Raw genomic sequence first — 13,970 nt, 5'->3', positions numbered from 1 at the left:
TTGCCACTCACATGCCCACAAGAGTCAGTCAGATAACAGGAAACCTCTGGCCTTCTGTCTCTCTTCTGTTTTCCTACTTTTTATATAAGCACAGATAAAGGCAGCATTTCATTTTCCTCAACTCTGCTATAAGAAAAATGAACAATGCAAACACAATGTTAAATGTCAGCTTATGTTTTTAGCTTCTCTCTTGTTAGGAGTCACTTGAACTCATTCTTTCCCTATAGGAATATGTTTCCAATGTTGCTCAGTCATTGTCGTCTTTTTTTAAATTGGAAGCTAAGATCTTGGGTTTTAGAAAAGTATACTCTCCTATTTTTAAAGTATTGTCAGCACATTAAAAAAAATAACATATTAACATTATATAAGGCTAAAGAAAATGCCAGTTTATGATCTGTGTCTTAAACCTATAGCTAGCTCAAGAAAAAGAATGCTGCCACCCCGGTTAGGGTTAGGTGAAATTCTTGGTTACAGTCAACTGAATAATTTACTAAGCTGTCTTATGAATCACCCTCTTGTCACTTTGGTATCTAGGTGAGGTTGATTTGAATTATCCTAAAAAAGGTAAAATTTCAGTGTATCATTTGAAGTTTAAGTCAGGGGTTGGCAAACTTCTTAAAGGGTCAGGTAGCAAGTATCTTGGGCTTTGCACTTCATACGTACGGTCTCTTTCCCAACTACTCGGCCCTGCAGCTGCTGCGTGAAAGCTCTTGTACTGGGCTGGGCTGTGTTCCAGCAAAACTCCATTTATAAAAGGGGCAAGTGGCCTGGGGACCATAGTTCTCTGACTCCTAGTAAGTGAATAAACCCAAAACTTTTTTACATTCAGACATTTGCTGAGTAGGTAATTGTGAAAATCATTTAATAGAGTAATCATTTCTTTTTAAATTGCAGTATAATACACCTCAGTAGCGTAGTGCTTGAAGTGTACTAACCTTAATTGTACAACTCAATGATTTTTAATGCGTGTGATACATAGCAAGCTATAAAGCAAGATCTACATCTAGAATGTTTCCAGCAGGTTCTTTCATGCCTGCTCCCAGCCTAAGTACCCATCAGAAGTAACTACTCTTCTGACATGTCATTATTGATTAGTTGTGCCTGTGGTTGGACATCATGTAAATGGAAACTTGCAATGTGTGGAATAATTATTTAGAAATACTGGTGAGAAATATGTTTTATGAATATGGTAGAAAACAAGGGGCTATTTTACTGGAAGAGAAATTCATCTTTTGGTTTTATGCAAACCTCTGTAGAATGTAAACAGTGGAAGTTGTTTTAAGTGTTGGGTTTTGTCACCATGCAGATCAAAGGAAAGTTCTATAGCTTAATAGTGTGCCTCAAGTCCAGGGTTAGATTGAAGTTGGTGGTAGTAGATTCAGGGCCTTTGTTCATGCTGCCAAATACAGATGTAACCTTTGGCCAAGATTTTGGTAAAGCTTTTTTTACACAGATTATAGGAAGCTCTTGATTATTTAAAGACTTTAAAATTCAGTCATTTCCAGACATCTCTTCAAGAAGTTCACATCTTGGGCACTCTTTACTTGTAAAGAAGAGAAGGAAGGTAAATAGAAGGAAAATAAAGTGAAATACACATCAGATAGCTGTTGGCCCTGGGAACTGTTCTCCCGCTTCCTCACTGTATTCTGTGCCCTGGAAACCTGACTCTTGGGGACAAAATTGGCAGACTCCCCTGCCCTCTGGCTTCCAGTTGGGGCAGGCAGTGAGAGGAACTGGAAGGCATTTTGTAGGTGGGAAAAGAACAAGTTTTGGGATATTTATTTCCCTAGCTTCTTTCCTGTGGGTGACCGCACCCCTCTGCCCTTGGCCATCGCTTCTCCCCGGGGGCTGTCTCTCCCGACAGGCCCCTCTCTGGGTTCCAGTACCCACTCTCCTCACTTCCCCTCCAGAACTGGGGCTGGCCACAGCTTTCCCAGGATGGCCAGCGCTAGGGTGCTGTGCTGTCTCTCGTTGGTCCCAAGTCCTGCCCACTCCTTTGTAATGTCGTCGAAACTGTTACCATCAATTCATCTAGTTTGAATGTGCCTTTTGTTTTCTGCCGGTATCCTCTTTGATACTTGTATATGAATTGAGCTGTGCACTGTTACACACAGATTCCTTGGGGGGGGCAGTTAAAAGATTAAGGAATGATATTCTTCTAAATTTTTCTTAAGCTTTTGCTGTTACCAAAGACAAAATATCCTATAATCTTCTTCTCTGGCAAGATGTTTTCAATAACCTTAAGTTTGTAAATTCCCTAGTAAAGGCATGATGTCAATGTTTTATTTCAATTATTTCAATCCATATTTCACGTTTTGGCATATTTCATCTATACTAGCATTTGCCAAATTTATTTGTCCATGGAACATTTGTAAATTTATGATGTGTGTATGTATTGCCCAAACTGGTGTAACAGAAACATTCATTACTGCAGTGAGTGATCACAGCTTGGTCTGCATGTTGTACACAAAACATCCTGCTTATTGGTAAATGCTCCCCTGCATGGGGCTGGAATATATGCCACACATTTGTGGGGTTAGTGGCTTTATGCCACAGCCTGGCATTCCTGGCTATGATAAACCATTTCCTAAAGGCAAGTTTGTGCATGATAACAGCCGTCTACCCATTTAATATTTCCCAGCCTACTAAAACAGTACATTTTTGGAGAAAAATACTGCTGCAATTTATCTTGTAATGACACCTTTTAATATCATGGAACACTAGTGTGTTTTGGAAACAGATTTGGGGGAATGCTGAGCTACCCTGGCTGTGCTGCTTTCTAGCTGGCAACTTAGTGGATGGGAAGTAGGCGTCGTTTTACTTTAGGATGGTAAATATTACATTTCTCAACCACATGGTTGAAAAAAAATGCCATTATCACCCTCCACTGTGAAAGCCTGGTAGTCAAATAAATAAAATCTTCCCCTAAATTTGTTAGGGTTACATTTTTACTTAACTTTTGAATTATTGTTTGTAATGGTAATTTGTTGTTACTTTCTGTGAAATGATGAGCCTTGGAAATTTGTTCTTATATAGAAAACATACATACAGATAAGTAAAAAGCAGCTCTGTGGTTTTTTTTTTTTTTTACCATAACCTATGTATGTAAGTGGTTTGGGTTAGTCCCAAGCTATCAGTTTTCTTTAATTTTTCCAATAAGCCTTTCAGATACTGAAGTTTTTAATATATTTAATACTTGCAACAGGGCTTTTCGTTAGTAGCAGTGTCTAGTTACCTTTATCTGCTATGATCCCAAGTGGCTAGACCCAGATCATTTATTTAAAAGTCTAGAATGTGTTATTTAGATGAATTCAATTTTAATGAAATACTTATGTGAAAAGAATTCCTGTAGATAATATTTAAAATACTGGCCTTTTTTTGTGCATGACTACAGATATTGGTTGAAATTATAGAAATTAACTTAAAATAAGCATTAAGTCCACATTTTGTGAACATCACATTTCAGGTCAAATGAGCATTCCTTTAGTCTGAAGCTATGATTAATTTATAACTTAAGTATCACATGTTAATTCATTATTAGAACTTGCAGAGTTCATAACAGAATTTTAAATAGCTAGGTGGAAAATGTTACTCAACTTATCCCTTCTTCTTCTCATCCTTTTTTAGTGGATATACCACTAAATGGATCTATGCTTCATCTTTAAGACTTTGTTTTATAGTGTAGATTAGTGATGACAAATACAGAAATAATTGATTTAATAAAATGTCTTTATACTTCAGTGAAAAGATTACTTATAAACCGAAAATATATTTTTCAGTTCTATTAACTAATGATATAAAAGAAAAGACAAATCTAGGTGAAGAGTTGTAATTGTACCTTGGTTTGGTTTTTAAAAGTTTTTGTTTTCTGCAATAATAAAAAACATTGCAGGTTTTTTAGAGGATGCAGGTTGATTGTTTCAGTTGTCCATCGATTTCTCTGGATATAAACAACTCTCATCTAAGGACCAGGATATGTATCCCATATCACAGGCTGTGATACAGCAAACTGTATCTATATTTGATATTTTTATACCATATCTGGTATATTCTATATTGCTTCCAATTAAACTTTATTGTAGTAATAATATACACGTAACATAAAATTTACCATCTTAACCATTTTTAAGTCTTTTAAAGTGTAAGTCAATTAGACTTTTAAATGCGGACCATTTTCCTAAAAACATATTGATTTTGAAAAATCAATATAGCTCAATATTGTGTGGGAGGAAGTCATTAAGAAGTCATTCAGTTTCCACGGTAGAATCTGGAGAGGCTCAGGACATGGGGCTATTAGACACTTCTAAAAGGCCAGGCCATGGGAGGGGCTGAAAACGGAGTGATTGAGAATTAGGATGACTAGTCCAGGGGTTGCTTCTCAACCCTGCACAAGCGGGTCTCCCCATCCTTCTTCCACCTTAGCAGAAAATGGGTTTACTTTCTGAGAGATTTGTACTACTCAGGCAGAGTGAGTTGCAATACTGAAAACGAGAATTAAGTGGAAGTCTATGTATCGGCAAATGAGACCTCTAATTCCTGTTCTCTGCTGGATTCCTCGGATGCTGGCAGGCAGGCTTTTACTCCCCAGTTGGGACGTTGGAGGGTTCTTCTCTGTGAAACTGACCCAAGAGAAAAGATCTAAATTACTAACACTTAGTGTTCCTCCAATGAAAAGCCGAGCTTGCTGCCATAGCATCCTCAAATGAAGTCCTATTGATGAGCCTGGCCCATTCAGGGAGTTTCCATTTAGCTTTGCAGTGCCTTACTCAGCGGCATGAATATTCTCTTAAGAGTCATCAGATGTTTGGAGAAAGTCTCCAACATGAAGACAGAGACCAAAACACACAGAAAAGGAATTCAGAGAAAAAGAATTATAGTACAGGGAACAGAAAAAAAATTCAATTAAAAATTATAATTAATATCCTTATCCTTAGAGAAGGTTGTAGCCATGAAATAAGAATACTGTGCTACAAAAAAAAAAAAATAAAATTCAAAACGAACCCTTAAAAGTTGGGCATTGTAGTAGAGACTTAAAAATTAAGTGGGAGGGCTAGAAGATAAAGTTGAGGAAACATCGAACCTAGGAAAGATAAGAAAATGAGTCAGTCTGTAATATTTGTAGCTGTTAGAATTTCAGAAAAGAACAGAGAAATTAGAAGGTAAACAATAGAGAATTAATGCAGGAAAACTTTCCAGAGCTGATGGACACTAGTTTCTGGAATGAAAAGAAGGGTACACTTAAGACAGAGCAAGTGAATAAGAAAAGTCTCACATCAAGGCATGATATAATGCAATGTGGGAAGGCCAAGGCTAAAGGGAGGATTTTTAAGTGCTTCAGAGAAAAGAAATAGGTCAGTTACAAAGGCTCAGAAATTAAAATGCCATCTTCTCAGTATTAGTACTAGAAGCTAGCAGACAGCAGAGCAATACCTCTGCCATGGCTAGGGAAATAATTTCCAACTCAGAATTCTCTTCCCATATGAACTGTCAAATCAAGGGAAAATATAGGCCAATGATGTTTTCTGACAGAGTCTCAAAAATGTGACCTCACATGTACAGCGTCTCTGGCATTGTCATTGTAGCCAACACTTATACATAGTGCTTACGCTGGGCTTAACTCCAGCACTTACAGCAACATGATGACATAGACACTACCATTTTCCTGTTCATAAGTCAGGAAACAGGCATAGAGAAGCAAAGTCTCAAGACCACACAGCTAGTCAGTGGTACAGTTGGGATTTGGACCTAGGAAGTCTTGACTCCACTGTGTTACACTAGCTCTGCCTGAGGATGTCCTCCACCCAAGTGAGAGAGACAAACAAAAACATCTGGGAATCGAGATCCAGCACAGAGCAAGGTGAGAGGAATTCCCAGGTGAAAGGCGAGGGGCTGCTCCAGAGCGATCGCAGTACAAGTAGGTCTGGACTGGAGCAGAGGGTCAGAGGCTCCAGGAAGAAATGGCAAAGGTTACATTACCTGGGGTGTTTGGTCATATTGCGAGTAGTCTCACTGTTGGAGAATGGGTTAGACGAGCAAAAACTTGGGGGAAAATAAACTGTGAAAGGAGAGGTCATCATAAGATGTGGCTCTGCTTTGAATGATATTTGCGTAGCCTTTGTCATGTAAACCCTGGATTTCACCACCCAGAGAATAGTGATTTGGGGTGGGGATAGAGGAGAGAAAGTGCCTTTTAAGGGTGTGTGTGTGCGTATGTGGGGCCAGTGAGCGTGGTGTGAGAATAAATCCTCAGCCTTCGTAGCAGCGGGTCAGTCGATCATATCTCAAACAGAAAATCCAAGCACTGTCAATGTAGATTTAGGAATATGGCAGTGAATACCAGAGGAGACACTTAAAAGATTTGAAAATGGTTGCCCCAGCGGAGGTGGAAACAGTGAGGCAGAGGACTGCTATTATGTGTTAGAAGAATTGTGTGACATTAGCTCTGGTTCACAGAGTCAAAATCCTAGTTCTCCCACACATTTCCACACACCCTCCCTTGCTTTATCTTCCTCACAGCATTTAGTCATCATTTAACCTTATTTTTGCAAATTGTGTTTCTTGTCTGCTTTGCCTTATTAGCATATAATCCCAGTGAGGGTGGGGATTTTTTCTGGTTTGTTCCCTTCTGTATTCCTAGAGCCCAGAACCATGCTTTGCACATAGTAGGCACTGAATAAATATTTGTTAAATATGTGTTGCCTTTATAAAAATAAAAAGTCAATTAATAATGCTACCTGTTTTTAAGCTATTTGCATGCAGTAAGCTGAGCTAAGCAGCTCATTGTTTTCCTGGTGTAAGCAATGTGAAACTAAAACCCTGCAGGCTCTAATTGAGACTATTCATTTCCATTGGGGAAATAGCCATATGCTGTCCTGAGATAGCACCTTGAAATATCTGTGCTATGTCCTATCCATCCGTATTGCAAAAATGGATTGTGATGCTATTTATGACTCAGACTGTTGAGCTTCACCACTTTTTGGCAGCTAAGATGTCGGGCAGAATACTAGCATATATTTTTAAGTGATAGGGTTTGGTTAGTGAGTGTAAGCAAGCATCACAAATGTCTTCTGTAAGGAGCATGCACCTACAATTCCAGTTTTACAGCGTAAGGAAAATCACCTCCAGCAGCCTTACCGTCAGTTTGCCTTCTGCATACTCCTGACAGTTCTTGCCATGTTTGCTGCTAACTAAAGCTATTTGTATTTCATCAGGGTGTTCTTTTTCCTGGTTTTACCTCTTCTCACCTATTCCTCCAGGAAACTTAGGATGCCAAATTAGTCATTTCACCTGTATTTCCATGGCTACAGATCAGTTCTCACATACATGATTAGAATTCACAGCAGGAGAAGCTGGGCTCTGAGAAGGAATGGTCTTTATCCTAAAGCAGATACCTGATTAGCCCAGGGAACAAAAAAAATGAAGAGCAAAGGAAATTACATGTTCTTTTTTTGCACTGCCTGCAGAATTCTTTCTTTCTTCAAAATCAGCTAAAAGCTAACCTCCCTCCATACCCCTAATTCTTAAAGGGCATAATGTAGGCAATTCTTGAATCCACAAAGGACTTAAGTAAAATATTTCAAAATCGTGTTTCTTTGATTTTGAATCTGTTAGAATATAGCTGAATTCATAGAAGTATAGTCGTACTCAGTATCCTCTGAAGATTGGTTCTGGGACCCCTACATGTACCCAAATCCACAGATGCTCAAGTCTCTGTATAAAATGGACTAGCATTTGTGTATAACCTATGTGCACATTCTCTCATATGCTTTAAATCATCTCTAGATTACTTATAATACCTAATACCATGTAAGTGCTATGTAAGTAGTTGTTATACTGTATTTTTACTTTTTAAATTTTTTCCAAATATTTTCAGTCCACGATTGGTTGAATCTGTGAGCACGTAACCCATTGATACTCAGAGGCAACTGTGATTTATATTTGTATTGTCTACTTACTATTGGGCTAAACAGATTTTGCAGGGATTTTTTCTTGCTACTTTTTTTTGGTGATTTCACTGAGCTTAAGAGCTGTTTGAATACTTAGGTAATTACAGAATAAGAGTTATAAATATTTGATGTTTTACATACCTGTGTTACATTAGCATACATTTTGAAGCAGTTTTTCCATGCTTCCTCCCCAGATTTCCAGATGTTCTCTTCTGTTGTTGGGTTGTATAACTATGGCCATGTACTCTGCTCTTCCCACTGGGTCATGAAGCTCTTATTTAATGAGCAGCTGATATTTCAATGTATCGTTTTGAAGGAATAAAAGGAATTTCGGGGGAATACTAGTTAAGTAGCAGGCAATGTGCACTTTATATTAAATATCTGATTTTATTCTAGGTCCAAACATAGCCTTTGGCCTGTGAGAATAGGATTTCATTGTTCTGCTAATGTGAACCCACGGTGGGAAACCTTAAGATAATAAATTGTGCCAAAAGTTACTTTGTAAAGGAGGAAATTTGTAGGTTGGAAGATGAAACAGTTCATAGGATTCATTGATGGTTACAAACTCCTCCCAAGATTGTATTGGAGAGAGATCTATAGGGGCATGTTTTAGGTGTCTGCCCTTGTCTCTGGCCTGCTTGCGAAGGATATTGGGTATTTGGATAATGACTTAGAGGACCTATTTACTCAGTGATGGACGAGAAAGCTAAGAAGAATAACTAAAAACTAAATGTCACCTACAGGGTTTAAAAGATCACAGACCAAAGGATGAATTGAAAGAGATTGAATGAAATTTAATATTGATAGTTCTTGTCATCAGTTTCTGACTATAAAGTTAAACACTGGAGAAGAACTGGCCAAATTGCAGAAGAGATAGAAAGCATTTGAATTTTGTGAGATCAAGGGGAATTAGCTGTGTGTATTGTAGTTGTCCAAAAAGAGTCAAAGGTCACGGTTACAGATGCCCAAAGTCTAAAGCAAAGGTGTGCAGGTCACTGCCTCTACTGAAATTTGCAGGAATGGCCAGGTCATGTTTGGGATGTTATATTTAGTTTTTACTGTTACATTAAAGGGTGTTATCATGTGATATTTGTACATAACAAAGAATACATGTAAACATAAATTATAAATAATAAAATGAACATCTGAAAGCCTTATTCCCAGCTTAGAAACTAGAACATTTGGAAGACCACTGAATCTGAATTTTCCTCCTCTACCCCAGAAGTAACCATTATCCTATATTTGTTTGGCATTTCCTTGCTTTGCAAAATAGTTTTCCCATGTTATGTGTGCATTTCTAAGCAATATTTTTTTCTACTTGTTTTTGAATTTTATTAAAATGGTCTAATAGTGTATGTCGTGTATGTAGTATGTTCAGTGCTTTTTACATTCAACATTGTTTCTAAGACTCATATATATTGGCCTTTCTCTATCAGAGTTCCTTCTCTGTACCATAGAACACAGAAAAGAATTTGAGGACTATTTTCTCAATTCTCCCAAGGCTGATACATAAGTAATCCCCGAAATTTTAGATGCCTAGGAGAGAAGTTACCTCATTACATACAATGGATGCTTTATGCTGAACAGTTAGAGCTTAATTCTCTATTGGAGCCTGGCTGACACTCGTTGAATTGTTACATGTAGCTATAGTTAATTCATTTTTACTGTTATAAAATATTCCATTTGGGAGCACACTAAAGTTTATTCATACATTCTCCTATGGATGGAAATTTGGGTTGCTTCAGTTTTTTTGTTTTGCTATTATGAACAATACCGCAGTGAACATTCTTGTGCATATCTCCAAGTGCACACGAATAAATGTTTCTCTGGATATAAGTCCAAGTGAAATTGCTGAGGACTGCTGCATTTTAATGGGAACATTGACAAACTAGAGTGAGTCCAGAGGAGGGCAGTTAAGAATAGTTCAGCCATATCATAACCAACCTTTATGTTCTTTATTTTCTTAGGGATTGAAGAGGTTAATGACCATTTGCCAGAAACACTTTCCTACAGATCCATCAAAATGTGTGGAGTACAATGCACTATGAGATCGGCGTATGGTGTGTGAACAACAATAAGAACCTTAAGGAAGCAGGGTATGGACTTCTGCAATTACCAACAGGAATGAGGGAAGAAGAAAAAGACTGCAGTTGCCAGTCTCTGAGTTCTGTCTGATGCCACTTGATTGGTCTTAAGAACTGCGATGGCTTTCATATCACATCTGACTACAAACTGATTCTGTGTCTTGCCTTCATTTTAAATAGTCGAAAAATTAAGTTCTAAAGACTTTTTATTCACAGTTTAAATGTGTAAACAACAGAAAAGGGGACTTAAAATGATCTTTTCCCACTAGACTTCAAAGAAGTGGTTAGATGATTAAAAAGAAACATTTAAGGATGGACTTAATGGTTTTGGTAAAATGTGACATTTGCACATTGTCTTTTATGTAATATTTATAAAAATATTTTTATATATTTCAACAAAAATAAGGAACCATTGAATGAAACTTTGTAGTCCTTAAATGTTGCTGAACTTTTGCCCGTCTTGCAATAGAATTTGAGTGTAAATGTTATTGCAGTTAGCTCAAATGTTTTTGTGTTTCAAAGCTTGCTTTTATCTTCTAAGGAGTATAAATTTTAGTTTTGTCATGTCTCAGACAAAAAGATTTAACAGTAAGTAGAAGTTTGAAAAAACACATATGGTGTATTATACCAACATAAATTCAAAACGAAGTAACCCCAGGTTCAAGGTGGTGCAGTGGGTCTCGAAGCCAGTGAGAGTAGGGGATTGTGGTGATGCTGGTAGACCCGTGGCCGACTTTGTTCCCAAGCACACCCTGCCAGGCAGAGGAGGAAGGTGCCAGTACTGATGCCACCACCCAAGACAACATGTCCTGGTTCTGGTTCTCCACAAAGTGAGGACTTGTTCTGATTTTGCAGTGTCATACTTAGATCATTGTGACCATTCAGCGTGCTTTGGACGTTGAGAAGACTCATAGTAACGCGGGTAAATGGGCTGTTACCTGGCCAGGTGGAAGAGGCGGTACTAGACAGTGATAAGAGTGGGGGCTCCAAAGGCAGGACTTCCTGGCTTCACGTTTCAGCTCCCCACCTGCCAATTGTATGACTTGGGGCAAGTAACTTAATCTTTCTAATAAGTGTCAGCTTCCTCAGTTTAAAATGATAACATGCATTCCTCATAGTGTTATTGTTGTGTTTCAGTAAAACAGAACGCTTAGCACACTGGAGAATGCTCAGAGCTTAGTGTGTGAGTTGTGTCGTCGTCGTTAGAGGGTAGCTGAACTACCTTTGATGAGCCTGTGGTTGGTGGCAGTGTGTACTCACATGGCGCTAATCTTAGTAATGATGGTGTTAGCAACAGTAATCATGGAAACATTGATTACACATTCACTGTATCTGGGCCCGATGGCTGCCCCCACTTTCGGCCAGTTCTGAGTTTAGAAGGGCGAGGATGTGGTGGGAGCTAGAGGCTGCTGGGCAGGCGGGTGTAGATTCACACTTGTTTATTCCGGCCCCTGTTGGGAAGACTCAAAGACCAGTTCTGGCCACTGTGTTCTTTAGCCGTGTGCATAGACCGGGTTGTATCTGCTGGTTTCTTGCATGCTGCTGGCTAAGATCCACTGCCCTGAGTTGAATGGGGTTCTCTGCCTGCCACCTCTCATTTTGGAAACCTTTTCTTATGATTATTTAGCACTTAGGGGAACTTAACAGCACAAATGGGAGACACACTTCCGTAAGATAACAATCTAGACTTTCATCTTGTGGTCTTAATAGGACTTGTTTGTGAATAGTGTTGTATGATTACTTTTTCTTTATTCACAGTCAGGCCACAGCATGATAGTTAATTTCTTGCGGTCCTCCCTTTTGCTGTTAGTTACTATTCCACATAAAGAAGAAACGGGATCACATAACATCAGTACCTCCTCACGTTGATTAGTGTGATTAGATGATAGAAAAAAAAAAAGGAACATACTCTACGAGGCTGTGAGTGTTAACCATTTGGGGGCTGACGTGGAGGGAAGCAGGTTCAAAGATGTGGATCCCCTCAGAGAAAAGTTTTCCATTTTCCTGAAGTTAAAGATCTTCAGATGGCTGCAAATATCATGAGGATATGCAGAAAAATGACTTCTCCCATTCTCCAAATTGTGAAAATTTTACTTCAGCAGAAACTACATGTTTCTGTTTTTAGCTGTTTATAAAACAATAAAGACATATCTTTTTGAATCAATCATAATCCTGAAAGAACTATATTCCTTCTTTCGTCAAACTCCCTGCCTCCCCAGACTCCTGTCCACGGGTGATGTGTATTTCTGGATTTAAATTTAGTAAAACATTGGTTTTCCCTCTAGTACATAGTGCATTTCCTAGGAGTGTCATTGCCAACTGCAAAGATGGAGCAGTATTTTTCAGCGTTGCAACACAGAGCCTGCAGCAGTCTGGAAGTCAGGGCTGTGATTTCAGTCTTTGGGGGGAAATTAAGAAAATAAAGCTGAGGCCAAAGATAATTGACACATAGGGAGAAATGGGGGACAGTCCAGATCTTGTAGGAAGAAGGGAAGGGTCCCTAGAGACCAGAGCTAGGCAGGCAGCTGTCACCAATAACAGAACTTGGTGATTTGCTGTGGGCTGAGACGCTCAGGGAGAATTCCGAGGACTAGGAAATAGGATTGATAGCAGTATGACTACTTAATGCTAAGCTCTTCCTTCTGGCGATTTCCTGACCTATTCCAGCACTTCAGAGCACCCTAGGGTTTGATCTCAGTAAATAATAGAAGTGCAACCATCTTTTTGTTGGAAAGAATGTAATATTGTAATTTATTCTGAAAGTAAACGGCTTGGAAAACTAAGAAGAGTGTTTTAGAGTCTCTGGTAGATTGGTAGATTTGAGCTGGTAGATTTGAATTTGAGGATCCCGTATCACTGGCTCCTTTTCAGCCACAAAATCCCCTTCCCCTGTCCCCTTAGTGTCTCCGAGTAGAGTGGGCAGTTTCAAGGAAGGGAGGCATTATGTTGAGATGCGGCTGTTCCCTTTGTCTGAACATCTTGACCGTAACTTAATGGATTGTGTCTCCTCTCTGCTCCAGTATACTCCCATGAAGGGCCTGAAGGAATAACTTTATCCCATAGAAATTTATGTTACTGCATCGCATTGGCAGTCTTGAGCCGAAAAGCACTTTCTCACGGCATCTGGATGTAAGAGCTTCCAGCTGTCTAGCGCGCGAGGGCCAGCGCCAGTCCCCAGAGGGTCGCTGTGGGAACACTGTTATGGCAAGTGGTTTTCATCACAGACTCTGCAGTTCCATTGGCTGAATTATAACCACATGTTACTCCTTTAATGGTTACCAGTAACCTTAAAATCTTTTGAAATTTAAAAATAAGTTTTGGTGGTGGTGTGGATCGACCAGGGCAATGCGGTACGGCCAGTAGGAGCAGCGGTGGTATGTGCCGACCCCATTTGAGATTCTGGAACCATACTCATTGAAATACAAGATATTTTTTACATTTGCCCAAATAGTTTACTATGAAAGCATTGCCTATGTATTTCCCCCATTGCAAACTCTGGGGTACTTTAGACAACTTGCTTAAGCCAATCCTTGGGTTGCCAATGATGGTTAAGTCTAACCAGGCCACTTCCTATTGTTCAGTTTCTCCTTCCCTGTCCTTATGCACTAGCTTCCTCAAGTTTTCTTCACAGCGTTCAAGCTTAACACATGCTTTCACCATGGAGAGCAGCTAAGCTTTGAGCTACTTTTTGAGTGTCATTGGTGACCTCAGATTCATTCACTGAGCTTCCGGCCGTGGCAGTCAATTCATCCCTGCAGTCTGCTCTCCCTGCTTTTCTGAACTCTCAGTTTTACAGCTTGCCAAAACCAAATTGCCTTCGTGGCAGCTGCCCGCTGCAGTTACCATCTCTGTGACACCTGTATGGCCCCTTTGTGTCCATGTCCATGTCTTCGCTATCTGGTCGACAGCTGTTTGTATTAAATCATCTCTGTTGAAATAA

General features: G+C 39.2%; 1 protein-coding gene across 2 annotated transcripts in view; it reads left to right on the top strand.

Moving 5' to 3' along the window:
- Positions 1–13,970, top strand: part of PRPF18 (pre-mRNA processing factor 18) — a 43,239-nt gene extending 29,269 nt beyond the window's left edge. For both annotated transcript variants that reach the window (XM_012738009.3, XM_012738010.3), the window contains one exon: positions 9,914–13,970. In XM_012738009.3, coding sequence (XP_012593463.1) covers positions 9,914–9,994 — 81 coding nt within the window. In that variant the 3' untranslated portion in view covers positions 9,995–13,970. The remainder of the gene's footprint in view (positions 1–9,913) is intronic.

Source organism: Microcebus murinus, chromosome 25 (assembly GCF_040939455.1).
Source record: "Microcebus murinus isolate Inina chromosome 25, M.murinus_Inina_mat1.0, whole genome shotgun sequence".
NCBI lineage: Eukaryota > Metazoa > Chordata > Mammalia > Primates > Cheirogaleidae > Microcebus > Microcebus murinus.
This window is presented reverse-complemented; position numbering and strand designations above follow the sequence as displayed.